Source organism: Antennarius striatus, chromosome 20 (assembly GCF_040054535.1).
Source record: "Antennarius striatus isolate MH-2024 chromosome 20, ASM4005453v1, whole genome shotgun sequence".
Classification (NCBI taxonomy): domain Eukaryota; kingdom Metazoa; phylum Chordata; class Actinopteri; order Lophiiformes; family Antennariidae; genus Antennarius; species Antennarius striatus.
In genome coordinates this window covers 4,164,096-4,185,881 of record NC_090795.1, presented here as the reverse complement: position 1 = coordinate 4,185,881, position 21,786 = coordinate 4,164,096, and the positions used below count along the sequence as shown (strand labels likewise).

At 42.7% G+C, this 21,786-nt stretch overlaps 2 protein-coding genes across 2 annotated transcripts; one reads left to right on the top strand and one right to left on the bottom strand.

Moving 5' to 3' along the window:
- Positions 1–87: 87 nt before the first annotated feature.
- Positions 88–5,110, top strand: LOC137587635 (ATP-binding cassette sub-family F member 2). The gene is made up of 15 exons (XM_068304185.1): positions 88–195; positions 846–993; positions 1,178–1,390; positions 1,846–2,028; positions 2,207–2,378; positions 2,613–2,708; positions 2,784–2,886; positions 3,069–3,164; positions 3,277–3,396; positions 3,539–3,628; positions 3,716–3,826; positions 3,907–3,969; positions 4,081–4,209; positions 4,291–4,494; positions 4,578–5,110. The coding sequence occupies exons 2-15, from the start codon at positions 858–860 to the stop codon at positions 4,692–4,694; spliced, it is 1,833 nt and encodes a 610-aa protein (XP_068160286.1). The 5' UTR covers positions 88–195; positions 846–857; the 3' UTR covers positions 4,695–5,110.
- A 21-nt stretch (positions 5,111–5,131) lies between these two features.
- Positions 5,132–14,513, bottom strand: si:ch73-173p19.1 (uncharacterized). The gene is made up of 17 exons (XM_068304182.1): positions 14,377–14,513; positions 13,357–13,463; positions 13,099–13,229; positions 12,767–12,927; positions 11,864–12,022; positions 11,334–11,778; positions 10,399–10,488; positions 8,927–9,017; positions 8,337–8,560; positions 8,011–8,253; positions 7,816–7,914; positions 7,521–7,714; positions 7,237–7,411; positions 6,869–7,025; positions 6,613–6,766; positions 6,370–6,481; positions 5,132–6,287 (listed from the first exon to the last, which is right to left on the bottom strand). The coding sequence occupies exons 1-17, from the start codon at positions 14,395–14,397 to the stop codon at positions 6,112–6,114; spliced, it is 2,739 nt and encodes a 912-aa protein (XP_068160283.1). The 5' UTR covers positions 14,398–14,513; the 3' UTR covers positions 5,132–6,111.
- Between the last annotated feature and the right edge of the window lie 7,273 nt (positions 14,514–21,786).

Genomic DNA, 21,786 nt, shown 5'->3' with positions numbered 1-21,786 from the left:
ATATCCTATCGCTTTGGCAGAGCTTTTATATGTTCTACTGCGATCACTCCAGAAGGGGGCGGGTCCATTCTGACTCGCCGCCCTTTTTTTTACCATTTATGGTTAGTCTCGCGGCGTGTCGGTCGGTTTCCTTCACCCGGCGAAAATTGTACACGCGACGACGGTGTGCTCCGGATATCAGCAATTCATTTAAAGGTAATACGGACATTTACATTGTCTGACAGCTTCGTCTTACGTAGTTACTATACGTTATTATCTGTTAAAATAATACTTAGTTTGAAAAATAATAATTTATCGACGAATTAGCTCTTTTTTAGAACGAGTAGCTTGTTGGGCCTTGTGTCAGTTAGCACTAACCGTTCAGGCCTTTAGGCTGTAAATGACTAGCTAACTGCCGTTAGAAGCTACGCTAACGAGCTAACGTAGTCAATGGCAGGTTTTTCTAAATTGTAAAAAAAAAAAAAACTCCCATGAATGACATTTGATCTCAGCCAGATAACATAACTCTTTTGGTACTACCGTGGGCTGATTCATTGTTAAGTGACAAATCTGTTGTTAATATTCGCGGCAAAAGCAACCATTAGCATTAGCAACAGCTGGGCTAGCGAGCTATATGAATGTAAGATACCAACGTGCTACTTGAAGGGAACCGTTAGCGTAACCGTTATCACCAAAAAGGACAGTGAAATATCAGGAATAACTAAAATATATTGCTGTGAACTGAATCCACGAACAACTTATAATATCGATGTTGTAATTAATGGTATCCAGTGATATTTTACTTGTATGAATCAATGTATAGAATAGGTTTATTGATCAGTATTTTGTTCTTTTTTCCCCCCTAGCCTTACGCGATCATGCCATCAGATTTAGCAAAGAAGAAGGCAGCTAAGAAGAAGGAAGCTGCTAAAGCTCGCCAACGAACCAAGAAACCTGATGATGTGATAAATGGTGATAACTCTGAGACCCAGACTAATGGAGCAGAGAGCAATGGTAAGTTTACACACCTTTTCATCAAATCATGATCTTTGCTGTGATTTACGTGGCCGATTTCACAGCCGAGATCAGTTTTTGAAATGATTTGTTAATGTCTGGACTGCTTTTCTTTGTTATAGTTTCATTTTTAAGAAGAAATGTGAGCAAAATTTTTTTTTTTTAAATGCTTGGATTTTAACAGAAATCGCCAGTTTGACAGAGGCGCTGGATGAATTTGAGCTGGCGAAGACCGAGGCACGAGCAGTGACCGGCGTTCTGGCATCCCACCCCAATAGCACCGACGTTCACATCAGCAGCCTATCACTCACCTTCCATGGACAAGAGCTGCTAGCAGACACCAGCCTGGAGCTCAACTCTGGCAGACGCTATGGGCTTATTGGCCTTAATGGCACAGGTAATTGTTTGTTCGTAGCAATGTTGCCAGGAGTTTCTTTTAGTACTATCGTCCAATTTTTTAAAGTTCTGACTGGCTGGTAGGGAGACCAGACACCTATACTCCTGTTGGAGCAGAATACAAAAGAACAAAACCACCAAAACAATGAGTCGTTATTGTTCACAAGAGTGTGGCGGTCACGTGAACTCTTAACCTGACTTATTGTCTTAGTGGTTTCTGTATGTTGTTTTCTGCTCCAGTCAGTCAAACCTGAAGAAGCTACTTGGATGAGAGGTGAAACATCTTCAGCAAACCTAAAACAAGTCCGGTTGATTCTTCTCTGCTTTTCTTGAACTGGTCCAGGAAATTGGACATCCTAAAAGTTGGAGTTCTTCAACCAAAGGAACAGAACTGAAATGAGGTTTTGATGGAGTGTGCGCTGACAAAAACAAATAAATTTTATTTCTATGTACCAGGAAAATCCATGCTGTTGTCAGCCATCGGGCATCGTGAGGTTCCTATCCCAGAGCACATCGATATTTACCACTTGACCCGGGAAATGGCCCCCAGTGACAAAACAGCCCTGCAGTGTGTCATGGAGGTGGATGAACAGAGGATTATGCTGGAGAAGGAAGCAGAAAGACTTGCCCATGAGGACTGTAAGTCGAGTGTTATGTAATAACTGCACATGTCGTTAAGTATGTCACAGAGGTAAAATAGTCAAGACTACAAATAATCCAAACGAGTACAGCTAACAAGGTGAGAAGGTAGCTGTGCCACAGCGCTTTGATGTTTAGTGTAATGGCTCTTAAATTCCTTTCTCTCATCACTGCACAGCGGAGTGTGAGAAGCTGATGGAGCTATATGAACGTCTGGAGGAGCTGGATGCGGACAAGGCAGAAGTGCGAGCCTCTCGGATTCTCCACGGTCTGGGTTTCACTGCTGCGATGCAGCAAAAGAAGCTCAAAGACTTCAGCGGAGGATGGAGAATGCGTGTTGCTCTGGCCAGGTTAAAAAAAACACTATTACATCAATCAGCAACTTGGTTTGGGTGTGTCTTAGTCTTTTGTCTGAACAGATGGAGTCCATGTTTTTCTACATGTAAAGGCAGCATTCATTCTTCCTAAATTGCAATGTACAACTAATACTAGTCATATTCAAACTAAACACTGATACAAAACGTTTTACAATTATTAGTTTCATATCTGTAAAGATTTTTCTGACTGTTCTTTATTTTGTTCAGAGCTCTGTTTATCAAGCCCTTCATGCTATTACTGGATGAGCCCACGAATCACTTGGATCTGGATGCCTGTGTGTGGCTGGAGGAGGAGCTCAAGTCGTAAGTTTACATCCTACGCCATGACACAAGTCCAAAAAGTGGATTTGTATTACTCATCTTTCTTGCTGTTGCCAGGTTCAAGCGAATCCTGGTGCTCATCTCGCACTCCCAAGACTTCCTGAACGGTGTGTGCACCAACATCATCCACCTGCATCAGAGAAAGCTGAAATACTACACGGTAAGAACTATACTGAAACCATGGCTTTGTGTTGAACTCGAACCCGGCGTCGTACAGTACATCTGCCTCGGAACAACTTCAAGGAGTATCATGAATGGAGTCTGTGCTAAAGAAGGAAAACAGGGATGAGCTGTTGCTAATTATGCATCACCGCTGACCATGCGGATCTATTTTTGCTTTAGGGTAACTACGACCAGTATGTGAAGACCAGAGAGGAGCTGGAAGAGAATCAGATGAAGCGCTTCAACTGGGAACAGGACCAGATAGCACACATGAAGGTAAAGGAGCAACACGAGACAGTTTTTACAGCACATGTCAGACAAAACAGGCTTCTCCATACAGACATCTGCCATGTCTGTTTTTGTGTCCCCTCCCCTCCATCTTTTATAGAATTACATAGCCAGGTTTGGTCACGGCTCTGCAAAGCTGGCACGACAGGCACAGAGCAAAGAGAAGACGCTGCAGAAGATGGTGGCGTCTGGCCTGACTGAAAAAGTAGTGAATGACAAGGTAGAGTGTTGCATCACCGGCTTGGTCATTTTGATTTTTTTTCGTGAGGCATAGGAATAAATGACGCTTTTTCGTAACATAGATGTGACGATATTACTGTCACATCTATGTGATGGTAATATGGCCTGCCTCTCTCCCACAGACTCTGTCATTTTATTTTCCTCCCTGTGGGAAGATTCCTCCTCCAGTTATCATGGTTCAGAATGTGAGCTTCAAATATAGCGACAACACGGTGAGTATAGTTAATGTCATGGTTTTTTAAAATATTTTTTTAAAAGGGTTTCTCAGTCTGGTTCATGTTTTTAATGTCTTTTCACAGCCGCACATATATAAAAACCTAGAATTTGGTATTGACTTGGATACAAGAGTGGCTCTCGTGGGGCCCAACGGAGCGGGGAAGTCCACGCTCCTGAAGCTCCTAATGGGAGAGGTAGGTGTTTCATTATTTCCGTATTACGCTGCAGCAACCCGCACAAAGTCGTCAAGGATGTTCTGTTTTTCCTTCTATAGCTCCTACCCACCGATGGGATGATCCGCAAACATTCTCATGTCAAGATAGGCAGATATCATCAGGTAATACGTGGAACCTTTTGCCTCGGGCATGTTTTCTGGACTAATTTCAAACATTTCTTAAAATGAGATTCTTCATCTTTAAAAGGCTAATACAATTCAATTGTGTTACAGCATCTGACGGAGCAGCTGGAGCTGGACCTCTCTCCTTTGGAATACATGATGAAGTGTTTCCCGGAAATCAAAGAGAAAGAGGAGATGAGGAAGATCATTGGTCGTTATGGCCTGACGGGAAAACAGCAGGTAGGGTCCGGATGCTCGTCCAGACAATGCGAGATGTTGTTGTCTTCGTCCGCGACTCCTCACACCTGAATTATCCTCCAGGTCAGTCCGATCAGGAACCTCTCGGACGGTCAGAAGTGCCGGGTGTGTTTTGCTTGGCTGGCCTGGCAGAACCCTCACATGCTGTTCCTGGACGAGCCCACCAATCACTTGGACATCGAGACCATTGACGCGCTGGCAGAAGCGGTCAACGAATTTGACGGCGGCATGATGCTGGTCAGCCACGACTTCAGGCTGATTCAGCAGGTATGAGAAAATGACGTCGTAAACAAGATCTGAATTACTCAGCCGTAGCTTCCATCGTCATGACGATTTGTCTTCCTCTCTAGGTGGCACAGGAGATCTGGGTGTGTGAAAATCAAACCATCACAAAGTGGAAAAGGGACATCCTGGCCTACAAGGAGCATTTGAAGTCGAAGATTGAGAAGCAAACGCATGACATTTAAAAAAAAAAAAAATTATCACTGAGCCACTCCTTTAATTTGCATTTTGAACAGGAGCCTGCGAAGACAGGTTGGATTTGTAGAACTGAAACTCTTATGCATCTTATTGGAAACGTCTCTTGTACATGTTGTACTGTACGTACTGTTCCTCCCACCACCTCAGGCTGCACTCTGATTGGCTGAATCACCCGAAGCGTCTCAGTGCATTTTGGAATGCATTCCATTGTGCTGTCTTCATAGGAAAGTTTTATTTTTCCGAATGTTCTGTTTTATCCCTATCATGTACGCAACAGCTTTTAGGTCATATTTTATGATATTTAAAAGTTGACTTTTTTTTTTTTCTGTAAAAAAGCAGTTCTGCCTTATTTAACAATGTAATGCAATAAAGGTTTGTCTGAATAAACAGAACATAAAAACAGCATTTGAAGATTGAAGAGTTTTTAATTTAATGAACTCATATCTAAAATCAAAAAAGCACAGTAGGGAAAATAAACATTTACATCTCTGTAAACAAGAGGATAACATTGGTAGATTTAAAGTAGTCAGGATTGCGGCCTGCAAGTTAGCTGAATAGCTCACCTCGCCTACTATGTAAACTGAAAATGGCTGCACCGTTGAACATCAATGGCACTTCTTGTCAGAACTAAAGATTGCTATAAGGTTCTGAGAAGTCAACTAAAATTCAAAGCATCTCCAGAAGGGGAAACTAATAGGGTTTTAGGTGAGCTATAGACCTAATGTTCATTCCAAACTAATTACATAATCAGTATAGGTGTATTCATGTCAAATTGAAATTTCTAATTGTCATTTCACAGGTTTCTGTTGATTAGAGTTCCATTTTTTCAAGTATCCCATAAATAAAAAAATTTGAGCACAGCTTGATTTGATGTTGTCTGCGCAACTGACAAAAGTTCTGATTGCTGGAAGACAATCTGCCTTCACGTTCTCTGAAAAGATTCAACCACGTGTGGTTGATTGACTTCACAATTTACGGTTTTCACTTAAATACTACAGAGACCTCTTAGTGGATACGGTCTGAAGAGACATGCTGCGTTATGTTACATTCCCAGCATCAAATGTTCCTGCCTGTCGGCTCAAAAAGTGCCAACTGTGAGAAACCGAATGCTCCAACCTATAAGGCTGCAGATAAAGCTTTAACGTTTCTAAATGGGAGTTATGCAGAGAAAAGGGGCTGCAGTAAATACAGATTGATTAAAAACTGTATACGTAAACTTCAGAAATGACCTAAACAAGTCAAACCCATTTAGGGTTTCAAACTGATTGACAGATTAGCGTTGCTATCCACAGTGCAAATTGGAGTGGTTCACTTCTGCAGGGACTTTTTTTTTTTTCCTGTTGGCAGCGCGTTTCTGGGGCAACAGGACATGCACTCAGGTAGAGTTTTGCGTAGCGTCCGTGCTCACTGAGCTTGCCACTCCTCATCGGACACCTCGTCTCGGGGGACGGTGCGAGTGTTACTGGCCCGGATGCTGCTGATGTTGGTGAAGGACAAGAGGTTAGCGATGCCCATCAGACTCACGCCGGTGCCGTCCAGGTTCACCTGAGCCAGGTGCATGTGTTTCAAGAACTTCAAGCCTGGGGGAAAAACATACATTTTTTTTTGTTTATTAAATTGCTGTAATGATGGAGGGAGTGAAAATATCAAATCTGACGTTACCGTGGTCTGTGATCCGGGTGCGGCTGAGGTTGAGTTTAACCAGCTGACTACAGTGGATCAGACCTCTCCTCACTACTGTGTCTCCCACCCGAGTGCTGGCTAACCCCAACACCTGAAAAAGGAATAAACACCATAAATCAGATAATTTCAGATACCCTATCATGTAATTGAAAACTGAAATATAAAATAAATGCCTCTCCTAGCACAATCAGCTAACTATGCACGCTTCACCCACAAACACACCTGGAGGTGCGGCAGACAGATGATGAGATCCGCCACCCCTCGGCTGGTGACCGCTGTCCGGTCCAGGCAGAGGTCCTGCAGCTCCTGCAGGCCACACAGAGGTGGAAGCCCCGCATCTGTCACCTGAGTGTTGCTGAGTGACAGCTTCTTCAACCTACACGCAGTCCTGAGGTTAATATCCCACTGGAAATAACACCAAAGCTTCTGCGTGTTTTGCGCAGGATATGAAGCAGCTTCGAAGCAGGGGTGAGGTCACCTGGTCATGGTAGACAGCTGGCTGACGCCCTGGTCTGTGACTTGATTGTAGTCTGTCAGGTCCAACTCCAACAACAGAGACAATCTAGACAGGAACAACAAGCCGCTGTCTGTCACAGAGTGACGTCCTGGGAGTGTCAGTTGAGTCAACTTCAGACCTGGGAAGACAGTCAGAACCACTCCTCAGGTTAATTGATTTATGTTGCAACGTCAGTGTTTCTGATGGAGGGAAATTCCTGTGTGTGTGTGTGTGTGTGTGTGTGTGTGTGTGTGTGTGTGTGTGTGTGTGTGTAGGTTACTGAAGTTCAACCACTCCAGTTTTTGAACGCTCAAACACTGTTGTACCTGCTCGCATTTCCAATTACTCACCAGAGATGATCTGCAGTGCTTGGTTGCCATCTGCAACAGGAATCCCTGACAAACTGATGGAGGAGAGGGTAGGATGGGTGGCCAGCCGCTCCAGGGAGCTTTCTGTCACCCCTGTCCCATCCAGGTTCAGAGTCTGCAGGCCAGGCAGCTCTGCCAGAGCTGTCACATCCTTTACCTGAGGGAACACCCATCAAGACAAAAAAAATAAAATTCAAAAGGTCAAAACTGACCTTATTCTGTAAATTAAGAGGCAGACTTAGTTGACAGAAAAAGAGCTCGAGGACCTTCGTGTGTTTGATGCTGAGGAGTCTCAGTTGCGGAACACAGGTGGATAAGACCACCAGTGTAGCTTCCGTCACAGCTGTCTGGTTCAGGCTGAGCTGGGAGAGACATGATGGAGCTGACTGGAGGTATAACACCATCCCAGCATCGGTCACTTTAGTCTGATCCAGGGACAGGAAACACAGGTTCTTTAAACCTTGTAAAGACAGAAAGGAAAGAAGTGAGAAGAGGCAAAAACACCAGAGCTCCAAGCAGAGCAGCAGAGATGTGACGTTTAGAGCGTTCACAAAGCCTCACCGGTGATATGCTGCAGACAGGAGTCAGTCAGTTTGCTACACGAGGCCACGTTCAGGTACTGCAGTTTGGTCAGGCTAGAGAGGATTGATAACCCCGAGTCTGAACAGAACAGGTTTTGGGAGATTGGACTGAATTAACACATGATTGACAGACAATATCAGCCTAGAATGTCCGTCCTTGGACAGACTTCCGTACCAGTGATGAGAGGCGAGTTGACCAGACTCAGATGCTTCAGTGACGTGAAGGCCCGCAACTGCCTCAGGAGCTCGTTGGTGGAGTAAGGGTAGCAGTTTAGGACAAACGTCTGCAACGGGCAGCCGAAGAACAGTTCCAGGGTGCGTGGACGGAGGAGCCGCTCGCGGGACATGTGGTTGAGCAGAAGCTCTGCTAGTTCTGGGGTGAGGCATGCCAGACTACTGCTGTACTGCATGCTGGGAGCTGAGTAGCGACACGCAACAACAACAGGGTGTAAACCAAGCCGTGAGACGTCATATCTTGTAGCATTCTGCGTGTCTTCTTACCAGTCATGAGGTGTACGGTTGCACGAGTGGCCAAGGCACATAGGGACGGCATGCGGGGCGTCCTGAAAGGTCTTTTAGGGGGCGATGGCTGTGCCTGCGAGACACGGGGGTCTTCTTGCTGTGCGGCTCTTTGAAGACGCTCCACTGCTGCAAGACCTGCAGCTACAGGCGCCACCCGAACTCCAGCATCCTCAGGCTCTGCTGGTTCCTCTTCTGGAGCCTCCCTGAGAACAACAACAGTCTTTTACTTTTATACTGCATTGAACCTGGGATTTAAATCTGAACTGCAGATAAGCTACAAGAGAGGATTTCACAAGGACAAGTGGACCATATGGTATTAAATTGAAAACATTTCACATCGCTGCACTTTAACCTCAAGACTGTTCAATCATCTGTCTCTGCCTTGTACGTCTTTAATATTGATAAATGATGACTATCAGGATGTCGCTGTCAGAGAGCAATTTTCCTTGTAACTTTAAATTCAGAGATTAAAAAAAAAAAAACTGAGATACGAATGCAAGCAGAAATCTCTTGTTAGAGTTTCCCAGAGCCTACGGGACTGATACATGCCATTCAGTCCAGACACCCACCTGAGTCGATTGCCTTGCTCTGGCCAGCGGTGTCTGGGCTCAAATTCTCCTCTGAACCTATTCTCTGGAAAGAAAGGCAGCCTTGGCAATCCTGTGAAAAAAAAAAAAAATACAGATAAAACTGCAATCCAGAGGACGATCTAGTATCAACAAGATGACCCTCAAAGTCGTCATTTTGCGTCACAACCGGTTGATATATTTACAGTCTCGGTCACTTCTTGAATGTTTGGCTGATTCTATTGTGTGAATAGCTAACATTCCATTTCTGCACTCATGCCTTTAGAAATTATCAACATCAACTGCTCTGAATGTTGCTATTGTCCTATCAGGCATTGGATGTGATTCGACTGCTCTCAACAACTAATGTAGGCTACGCCCTACATTATAAAAGAGCCCCAGGTTGTGATGAGCTGACAATGATTGGCTGACTTTCAATAACTAGCATAGGAATTCTCCATAGAGCTCAGCAGCCCTGAACTTATTTGTCCAGGTTGTCCTCAACATAGAAAAACTTGAAGTTTCTTGAAGTGTTTTTATTCTTCTCCTCAAGGATTAAATTATAAGGAGCAAAAGTTTACCATAAACTAATCTGATTTCAAAGCAATCGACTGAATCCCGAGTGATGCTTAATGATACATATTGGAATTATATTAAATATTAAAAGATTAAATTCACTTTATTGATCCCTCGAATGGGGAAATTCTCTTTTGTACTTATTTTAATATGATCATGTGTTATTATCCTTATTTTTTGTACAATAACATATTATTATGTGTTTGTAGTGGTTTTCATGTGATTTAGTGATTAAGAGTCAAATATTTGTGGTGGACAGAAGTAAATTCGAGTGAAGTGACGTAAACCTGATTTTTATTTTTGTATTTTTTTGAAAACCGACGTACAATTGAGAACGACTTAACCCAAAATAACTTGTACATGCATTTTATTTTATTATGTGTTGTTTTTGTGTCTTGTACTTGTTTCTAATAAGTCTTAGGCAATTGTACTTCCGTATTTAGAGTAGCAATGACCTCAAATGGTGAGTATGGATAGAACTTTTCACAACTTAAGAACAATTCAACTTACGAACAACCTCTCGAAACCAATTGTGCTTGTATGTTGAGGACTACCTCGACAATTTTTGGTAGAGGGGAGCTTCCACCTACACAAGTCATAAACCCAATCAGTCTTAAAACTGAAAGTAATTACTAGGGTAGTCAGTCAAATGTAAATACAATGAAGCATACACGCAACATAGTATTTAAATGAGTATAAGGCTAAAAATAGAAGCCAGGATTATCTGGTTCTGGAAAGGACAATTGAAACTTTCTATAAGATGTATGTAAACATGATTGATGTGGGCGGATAAGTCCTACAGACACACAGGAAATATCCTATAGGTGAAAGGAAAGCGTTAAGTGGGAGGAAAAAGGAGTGAGAGAGTGGAGAGGGGCGTCAGACACAGGAAGTGGTACCATTAAGCAAAAGAGGTGGTTCTTCCTCCTCTTCTTGTTCTTCATCAGCAGCCTCCTCCGCATTATCAGGAACCAACCTCTGGCCCCGTCCTGTTGAAAATGATCTTTTTCACCGTTGTACTCTATCTTGTAACATCACCATGACACATGACGGCAGCACAAACGGATTGATTGATTACTAATAACAAAAGCAAATCCATACCTGTCGAATCATTTTTTGTGTTATTTGTAACATAATGATATAAATACTATGTTAATACATGTTCATTGAACTCAATTATAATCTCATATTTTCAAAGTGCTGCTTCACCATGTTAGAAAAAAAATATCAGGCTCATATTTAATGTTCTTCAATCCTGCTGTACGTTAACTATGTATAAGTTAACGATATATAAGCAAAGCCTTCACAAAACATGCAGGTGGAAGGGTTAAAAGGTTGGCAAGGATTTCCTTGATGAAACAAACAACCGAATGCATTTCAGCTAAATGGTTGCTGGAGCTCTATTGTCATGAAAATACCATTGCGTAAAGTGGAAGAATTCTGTGTGCGTGGAAAGAAAATGATGAAATGACTGCAACTATTGTTACATACCGAAGAAGGAGGAAGGAGACACGCCTAATAGAATTAACAATCCAGCGCATTGCAATTAAAAGCTTAGTGCCTTCTTAAACTATGTTTTGTTAATCTCCAGGTCATAACACAAACACGTAACACTGGTGACGGGAAATAATTGAAAGAAACATTCTAGACAGGAACTTGGTACGGAGGAAAAGCACCATCTCACTCCACTTTGCAACTCCTTGTATAATTTATGCAGGCTGCCACAATTGCACAACTGCACACGACAAACAAGCCTTGATGAATAAAAATTGAGATGTAAAACAGCAAATCTGCTGAATACTTGAACAATACGATGAGATTCATTTAAACTTACCCCAGAAATGAGATTGTCCAGACAGTGAAGCCCCAGCTCCAGGTATCCCTGCGTAACTCACAGCCTCTTCCCACAGCTGGTTGGGGAGTGGAGGGGGCAGAACGAGTTCTTGCCCTCCCGCCCCCTCAAGCACCGGGACATGAGGCGACACGTCACACGATGACGGTACATTCTGCGGCGCTGGTGGCGGCTCTGCAGGACTCGGTGCGTCCTGAGGGCTTTGTGGTGGAGTGGTCTGAATACACAGCGCAGCGTTGGGCGTGAGGCCGAGCGAGTGGAGGGAACAGGCCAGCTCTGCCTCCCCAAAGCGTTTCCGTGGGAAACCCTGGAGAAGGGAAAAGGAGGATAGCGTGGGGTGGCGTCCGCTGATGTGCTCCACGACACGCCGCAGAGGTGCGTCGGCTGGAAAGCGCTCGCGCATCGACTCCCCAGTCGGCAGGCGAATCTGAAGCATATTAAAAAAAAAAGTTTTTAACAACTACTCTTCTTTCATTTTCCTTACCTACGTCTGAAATTCTCCACAGCCTCACCATGAGGACGCAGTTGTTATCCACATTGGTCTGCATCTTCCCCCCAAGCTTCTGCCCATGACCAGTAGGAGGAGACGACTCCGCGTTGACGTTCGTCTGGGTCTTCTCTTGTAAAGTTCTCCGATCCTCAGCTATCCGCTTCAGCACCAGCTCGCGCTCCTGCCAGGAAAACACACACACACGTTCGGTTCTGAGGCCCCATTCACGCTTAGCCGGCTCTTTCTGAAAATGCAAGTTTTTCTTACGGTTATGCCTTCTGTCCACACGACAACACAAACTTTCGTTAACGCCAGCCAAAGTGAAGTTTTTTGAAAATGCCGGGTCTGCGTTGTCGTGTGGATGCTGTAACCGAAACTTTTTCTATCTGGGGGGCGTCTCCCCGCGAGGGAAACCGCTGTGACGTTAGTGTGTGTGACCCGTGAACGGAGTTAAAAACAGCTATTTTCTGACGCATAACAGCTCCACGTCGAAGACGCGTTGATAAACATGCTTGACGGTTGAATATTTGTTCGTCTGTTTCTTTCTTTATGTTTATATATCTATTCATTTATTCATTCATTGGTTCCTCGCCTAAGACGCCGTAGCCAGTTCTGAGTTAGACCGGGATGCGCTGACTGCTGGTGGGAGAACTTTGTGATGGAGGTCATCCTCAAGGAGGAAAGGCGTGAATTTCCACCCATCCCGGTCCTCTCTCCTGTCGTTCTCGGAGTTGTTCTGCTTATAAACATGTTGATCAACGCACTTATGCGGTTACGTTTGGAGGGAGATTTTTCCAAAAATGCTGTCGTGTGGACGCAAATTTTTGTTCTATGCAGGGAAAAAAAGTTTGGTTTTGAAGATTCTGTCATTTGCATAACAACAAACTGCAAAGCAGCCTGAATGGGAAGGATTAACAGCGCCGACCTGTTTCTTCTGTCTTCTCTCTGCTCTGGCCTCCTGAGCAACACGTTGTCTCTGCTGCTCTTCAAAGTCACTCTTGTCAGGTTTAATCCGGGACTCTACGGGTAGGGGGTGTGGGGATTCACTGCATGGCTGCGACGGTCTCAGCAACAATGAAGGAGATGCTTTTGAAATGAAAAAAAAAAAAAAAGTTCCCACATTTAAAACCACACCCTACACCATTCTTTAAATGTCACAGAAAAATTCAATTGCACGATGACACAGAAATGTTCACAGAATATTATAATGCTGTATTGAAAACATTCTTGTTAAAGGCAAGTAGAGTCTGCTGCTACCTGAGGCAGATGTGTGTGTGCCTGAAGTGCTTGCTGCCACTTTGGGAGGGTTGAATGCTGAAAACGCAGTTTCAGCCGGCTGCGATGACTGTTTCACCAACTTGTGTCGTGGATACTGACCGTGAAGGAGCCTGAGAGAAAGACACAAATGTCATTTCCTGAAAGAGTTGCCTTTTGCAAACTTAAAGACAATTACATTAACGTTTAAAGGATGGTAATTATTCAAGATGTTAAAAATTAAAGGCTGCGACAACTCACCACTCAGTTGCATCAGACACGGAAAAATGTCCGGCCTGGATAGCTGCCTGGATCTGTTCCTCTGTGAAACCCATCTCACTCAGGATGAGGAACAACTCCCCAATAGTCTACAAAAAAATAATACAAACAACAACTGAACGACCTTTAAAGCACAAACTGGATGCCTTAATTAACAATGATTAGCATAGTACAGCTGATCAGGCTTTCTTTATTTTGGATCAGGATAACAAACAGATTTATATTTTGAGTTAAAGCACACATTTAGGCTGTTGAACTTTATATTATCAAGTTATATTTATTACCCAATGCCTATTCTATGCCACATTCATTTTTAAATCTGTAGTAAATGTGTTATACTGTATATCATAAGACCCTGCACCTCTATTACATCTATCTTTACATTAAACTGTATTTTGTTTCTTCTGCAACTTTTCAGTGGACAAATAAAGTTTTTTGAATTGAAATGAATTGAATTGAATCGTGTGACATCGACGCACTCCCGGTTTGAATGACGCGTTTAAAAGTTGTTGAGTCGTTTATCCATTTATTACGTTTTAAGTTTTCTACAATGTTTTACTACTGTCTGATCAATGTGTTCTGTCTATACTGTATTATGCTGGTAAACCGGGTCACAGACATAGAAAGGTCGAATAGTTAAACCCACGATGTCTCATTTACTGTCCTTCATTACCGACATGCTAGCATGTCGTCCGTCTGGCCGGCCTTCACTGTCGTCCCTCTCATTCTAAGTTAATGTTCGTCCAGACTTTTTAATCTTAATCACAGTCAGTCCGGATTAATCGGTAATAAACCAAAAGGAAAGTAACTTTAAATAACATAGCAACAAGCTAAGGTAAAGCTAACGGTACTTTGGGAAGCTTTGATGCGGTACAGGCTGTCTGTAAACAACGTTAGCATTCACAGCTGATGGACCCCGATGACGAGGCTAATGCTAACCCTAGCTAGTCAACGCGCGCTACGGTGTCACGGCAAACGCAGCTCGGTGATCTGCGAGCTTACCGGTGGGGCAGAAGAACTCATGCCGTTGTTTCAACGTTAATGTAGGAAAATCAGAGCGAAATAACAATTATTTAGCAACTTTGATGACTTCCTGGTTGTGATGCGCAGTCTGCTTAGCTAGCAACACTGGCCCCGCCCTCTCTGACGTCAGATCGACGGGGGGTTAAAAAGAAACAGCCTGTCGTCACTGGCTGGAGGCAGACTGTCATCTGCTGGAGACTGGAATCAATCACAATTATTTATCAGTGATTGAGACGTAATCTAATCTAGAACATTTATTATCCGTGATTAAACATGGCTGTATAAGATGACCACTACGCAGGTGAAAGTGGACGTTTAGAAACCTCAAGAGTAAAAGACACGAATGAAATAAAAGAAACAAAAGAAAGGGCAACATGTTATTCAATAATTAACAGGTAAACCTCCATGCATCAGTCCCTACAGCAGCAACGATGCCACCAATATTTAAGTAGACAGGGGTCTGCCAGAGGTGATGGTGCAGTGAGGCAAAGATGCTCCTGAAGCGGTCCATTACACCGGACACACTGGAAGGTGAAATCAAATTAATTTTGCCTGGATTATAAATCTCTAAAATCCTGCTGAGCCTGATGCTGAACATGACTAGGAGCATCACAGGTCCAGAATAACCAACCAGGTTTTTGATAGATGACCAGGAGCAGAAGAGGGAAGATGGGTGACTCATGTTACAGATCCCAGCTGGGAATCATGTCAGGGTGAAGAAGATTGGAAATTTGCATTTGAAATGTTTGCCACTGCTGGTCAAGAAGACAATGGCGCGGTGGGAGGTTTCACACACATGAGCTCAATATCAGCGGTTAATGCTGGTATCCACTGAGCAGTGGATATATGCAATTTCCTCCGGGATTAATAAAGTATCTATCTATCTATCTATCTATCTATCTATCTATCTATTAAGGTTCATGAGACCAGTGGATACTGTAAATTACTTTGCATGTTTCTAATCACATTTGTAAATTAAATGAATGCCTTCTAATTGTCACTTTGAAAGACTGAAGATGTTAGGGGTCATTATATCAGTACATAATGAGAGCATTACTTACATAAAAGTAATTTTTGATTATTAAGCCATGCCATTTCCATTCTATTTTCAAAAATATTTAATTTGGGTTATAATTATGTTAATAATATCATGTAATCTGGTCACTTCTTCAAGAGGCGTAGAATCAACTTCGCTGATGGGATAATTATACCTTAATGTATAATAATTTACTTCTGTAGATTAATTATTATTTCTTTTTAAATGTAATCCGAACCGGTCTTTCATTACATCAGTGTGTAATAATTAACACCGGGAACAAAAAAACTTTGTTAATAGTTAATTTCTTACTATCATCTATGTCCTTGGGGATAATGTTCTTCATAACGGAGAGCCGTCTACATCAGAAATATGATTCACCATTTACGCAGGCGCAGCAATTTCTGTTTTAAGAATACGGCAAAAAGTTCCGTGAAACTAAAGAAGAACACCGGAAATTAAAAATGCTTTTTCAAAATAAAAGCATGAAATTCTGTTTGTAAGAATCAAAAGCTTGTGTCGAGCTTCGATACAATATTTTTTCATGTTTTATTTATTAAAAGCACATTTTAAACAAAATAGTGCGTTTTCATATTGACAAATACAATAAATTACCCGTACATTTAATTACATATTTTAATTTGAAACTTCTACCGGAATAATATCTGTATGTTGTGAAATTTTGACACCGGCTGGGCTAGTAAATCATTGAGCGAGAGTTTGCGGTGAGTAAGCATCGGTAAGTAATTGATTTTAAACTTGTGTGTTATTATAAGCCTCAGAGTGGATGAATTTAATGAAAGACGCGCCTTTTATTTCAACTATCGCCATTTAGCTGGCCAGGAACTGGACATAGCCGACCTGTGAAGAGAGGGTGCATTGACAGCCCGTAAGTTATCTGCCACACATGCGTTGGATGTTTCCGCTGCTGCTGGTGGATGACTTCGTTTTGTGTGTGGACTAGTTAGCCACGTCGTGGAGGGTAACAAGTCACTTAAATGTGGTCGGAATTAAAGGTTTGTTTAGGGTTTATGCCGCAGAAGATGATATCAAATGAGTTCCTCTTTTTAGCAAGCTAGCGGTCACTCCTCCTGGCAGCAGCCTCTGTGTGAAAATATGATGGACAGACTGGTGTGAGCCCTCCTTCAGTCAGTGTGTGTGTGTGTGTGTGTGTGTGTGTGTGTGTGTGTGTGTGTGTGTGTGTGTGTGTGTGTAGGAGTCAGTTTGCATTCATTCATTCATTCATTCATTCATTCATTCATTCATTTATTAGTTCACTGCGCACTGACAGAACAGAGGCCTTGTCCTTTTGTTTCTGAAGGCAGACAATGAGTTATTTAAATAGAATCATTAATATATATAAATTCATATTTATTTCAACACATAGCTGTTAGTGATTATCTAGTCTGGGGTTTTTTTCACATTGTTAAACCCACCATTACTAACAGATTACAACAGACCCGTTTACATGTGAAAGTGGATTATGACACCATAAAAACAAATTTAAGTATCAACCCACAAAATAAGATCATTATTAAAATCTTTTTTTTGCTAATGCTTTTGAAAATAATAATCTCATGATGTTCCACTATTATACAGTATGTAATTGGATCCAGATCTGGATCCAGATCAGAATCTGGGAGATTAGAATATGTATTTTAAGGAGGGCAATAAATATGGGGTTACAGTGAGGTGACAGAGAGGAACATGACAATGTATAGCTGAGAACCTTCACATTCAAGGTTAGTCAAACAGATTTCATGTATCTCTGATTAGGTATCCAGACAAATAATGAAAATATTCAGATTCAGAGTAAAAATGGTTCATAGTAGAAATGGGTTTGCCATGTCAAGCAATTATTGTAGTTGGCATTATTCCTTTTGGACAGATCCAAGTATAGTATCATTATCGTCATGGTGATATAATGATATAATACACCTATACTTTAATGCTTATTAAGAATGTGTTCCTAGCTTTAGCAAACATCAAAACGTGGAAGTATTGTGTTTTAAATGACATACAGTCCTGGAAAGTTGTGAAACGGAGTAATTTTTGAGTTTCATTGCCATGGATACCCCCCCTCCCCCCTTTCAGGTTCCTGCATAGTTTGACAGTCATGGTCACAAAATTGTTTGTCACAGGGAATCAGAAGTCACGACGTGCACGTCTGGCGGAAGGAAGTTTCTCATCTGCTGACTCACCAATATCACCTCTGTGGGCACTGGAGAATATCTGAGGAAATATTTTACTGCCCTATTAATTTTAGATGCCCGATAAAGTGATTCTTTTTATTGAGATTCATCCAGAAAGTCAGACCACTATGGCGTCTTTTCGGCCTACGACAGCTGACACGTCAAGGACTTCTACACGAGCAGAATCCAAACTGTTTGTCTTGGTGAATCTGACCTTGTCCAATCTTAAAGGAGACAAAAAAATTCAAATTCCATGGTCCCTCTTGGTGCTTGAACTCATCAGATAAGTCCATTTTATCTGTGGCTTCACAATCTCAGCTTCTATTTGCTCTCCTTCGCCCCAGAGGAGTATGTCAAACACACTTATTGTAAAATGATTTGCGACGGCGGTGGTGTGTTTTGCTGAAGAAAACACAACGAAGCACAAAGCGTCAAGCAGAATGTCTCTACATTCCTGCCGCCCATCGCTTGTTCATGCAGAAAGCAAGGAAAGAAAAGACTGATATTTGATTTTTTTTTTTTACTTCATCACAGTCTCTTGACTCTTGCTGTTTGTTTTACCTTACCCCCTGAAGATAAACAGACCCCCAACTTAATCAGTAAACACACCAAGTCTAAAAGCTTGCTTTAGCCTAAACTAAACACTATTATTTTTAGTTGCATCGTTGTCCTCCGCTTCAAGATGATGAATGCATGTTGTTCTCTTGTAGGCGACTAAGATGCACTGTTATCATTGCTTACCTTGTAAACGTGCATAATTTGGACTATCACGCTCGCGCACACCCCATTAAAGTGCCAGGAGCTGCCTGTGGAGGATCAAATTATGTCCTTAATTACGCAACACGACGAAGCTCTTCGTTGTTTTCATCCAATCCCGCAAGGCTATAAATTTAAATTCACATGCCATTTCTTCGCCTGTACCAGCAGACTCAATAACAAACATAATCACATAATGTTATTTCCCAGGAAATTGATAAATGGCTGGTTTGTATTTGACTGTAGTACGAGGTCCTTGGCCTTTTGTTTGTGTTCTGGGAGCCTGGAAGATATTTTATTCCCGTCTCAGGCCGAGTCTCATGAGGGTAAATACAGTCATTAGGAGAGCACCGGGTCAAAGCCTCGCAATTACGGTGTTTCTGTGAGAACACGGCCATACCTTTTGTGCAGCTGATGCAATCTGAGCGGCCCTGGATGCAGTTCTGACTAGAAAGTGCCACACCCTAACACCACCGTAGTAGGTTGGGACCAGTCTTCACAAAACGGCATCAGCGTCCAGTGTGACTCTTAATAATAGCTTTTCAAAAATCATCTACATTAAGTATTACAACATTTTAAAGGTAACCTCGCACTATTTAGCTGGTTTGAACATCTTTTCAGTAAATTTTCTGCTTCTTTGATTTAGCCACAAACTGCTACTTGTTGCTTTTTAAGTCTCCTGGTTGTGGGTAAGGCGCATGCAGGATCATATCTTCAAAATGTCATGGCCTCAGTGGCTTGTTCCATTAATATAGATGGTGATTTGACACTGCTAATACTTTGGCTGCTGGTTCAGAGCTGCAAAAACAATAAATCCCCATTACACTTTCCTTTGAAGTTCACTTTCCTTGACATTTGTGATTTGAAGATATGAGGCAGAGAATGTGGATGATATTTAGAGCTGTAAAAAACATTGGCTATGTCTTATCGATGGATTAAATGATGGAGTGTAATGTAAAAGCTGTTATTGCTTGGGGTGAAGCCAGAGAGGGTTACCTCCAGACTCCACAGATCTTCTCATACACACCGCCAAACAAAGCCAGCAACTAGCAGATGAACATTTACTAGCTAAAAAGCCAACAAAAGCTAGTTATAGTCTGCAGGCATAGATTTTTTTTTCATGTCATAATGTGCATTGGCCTTCTGCGAAAGCCCACATACCCTAACCCTCATGGAGGTATAAAAATGTTTGACAGGTGATTGCATTTTTCTTTTCTGGAGTAGAGGACAATGGGCTGGCATTATTTAAACTTTCAGGGTTTATTTGCCACTTCAATCTCTCTTCACCCTGAAAGACAGGTGCTGTCGTAGCCGAGTGAAGCCTTTTGACTGGACAAAGAACGAATGAAAAGATGGACACCCGTTGGCACGATGCAGCTGTTAGCTGTGTGAGACTGTAAGTGTTCCAGTGAGCATATGCAAATAACTTAACCCAGTCACGCTGAAGGGCCGGACCCTGCCAAATGCTCATAGAGTTAACGTGGCCACTGGTCTGTGAAGAGCAGAGCAGGGGAGGTGGAGATGGGTTCATGTTGAAAGGATCAAGATGTAGCAGGGGTGACTTCTAAACCGCCGAGCTATTTCGGGGTGAAACACTCAGAGACAACAGCGGGGCAGCTATCAACATATAGCAGTGCCAAATCCCCAAAGAGGTTCATAAACAGGGCAGCTGTCACCGGTGTAAGGCTTCAGCCAGGCCCGGGGTTTGCATTGCAAGGCTGCACAGGAAGCTGGAGTTGGTGAACACCTAGCGGCGACTCCTGTGTGTTTTGCAAGTACGTCGCTTCTCCTTGAAATGATCCATTGTCAACGGAGGATTTTGCAATTTCTGTGAGGTAAATTTATTTCTCAGCTGAGTTCTCAATGTGTAAATACAGCCTGGCAGACTTGTGAATTACTTTGCTGGAGGAGAGAGGAATGACAGGAAGCTGGAGGGAGAATTTCTGAGTCATGGTTAACACTGTGAATAAAAGTTACAAGAACCAAACGGGGAATGTTGTCGTGGAAAAAATGTCGGGGAATGTTATTTTTATCCTTATGTTTCTTTCAGCAATGAAATATGCTTGGACTTGTCTTGATGCAAACTGCTTTACTGGACCACGTTTAACCCCAATCGGACTTAAAATATGAGAAAGCAGCAGGGGTGAAGGCGTTTCTATTCCAGTCCTGTCCGGTGGAAAGTCAGCCGACGCTTCTTGGGTCGCCAAACATTTCTGGAGCTTTGCAGCCTTCTCTTTAGCAGCTAGAGAAGAAGTTGGACAACTGAAAACAAATAAACCCACAAATGTGGCTCCATAGCGCTCAGTCGGCCCGAGTAGGTCGTGCCTTTATTTGTGCCTGAGCTGGTCCTTGGAGTTTTGAATGCTATGCGTGACCCTGGATGCATCAAGCCATCTTTATAGAGCTGATTAATGTTATGAATCGCTGTTTCTTTTTCTTCTCAGTGTCTTACGATCACTCCAGCAATCTCATAAGCCTGGTAGATAATAAACTATAACATCTGACATGTAGAACACAGGACTGTCCTTTTCGTGCAGCGTGTGAGGGAGCCTTTTGAAGGATTATTTGCTCTGAATCTATTTTAGCAGCGCAAACCGGTGACGTCTGACAGACACAATTAAACGCAGACACAGACGCGGCGTTGAATTATCAGCATCCACCATTCAAGACGCAAGGTCACTTAATAATCAGAAATACACTAGGCAACAGGTCATTGCTTTCCCATTAATTTCACACACACACACACACACACACACACACACACACACACACACACACACACACACACACACACACACACACACACACACACACACACACACACACACACACACACACACATTCACCACTGAATAAACATCCTGTGCTGTTATATAAACTTGTTCAGTCAAGAAAAATCTTGATGTATGCAGCGCCAGTGCTTATTATATGCAGGATAGGGATTACATGTTCAGCTGTTTGATGCACAAAGGCTTGCAGTGTCTCTTGGGGGTGGTTGTGGTGCTGGTGGTGGGGTAAGTTGCCCAAAGAAAGCTGACTTTTAGGGCTGGCTTCGTCTTCCAGATTGGCTCTGAATAGCAGCTTCATTTGCTTGCAGTGCAGCAGAGGTGGACCAAACTTTTGTTGCACAAACAGATTAATCTGTTTTTTTGTCCCTTTTTTTGTTGTTGGTCTAATCAAACAAAACCACTGCTTTGTGGAAGATATCGATCGTGGGGTTGAATTTCCACCTTATGCTTGAGGTTGTGTGTGTATGTGTGTGATACACACAGATGGATTTTTGCGTCTGATCCCCAGCCTCTGACTCAGTGTTGAATGGGTCCTGGAGTCACATGACTACTTGTCAGCAGGCCGGAGTAGGAAACATAATCTGGAGGAGGAAGGCTGCCCCTATCAGTCGGTGTA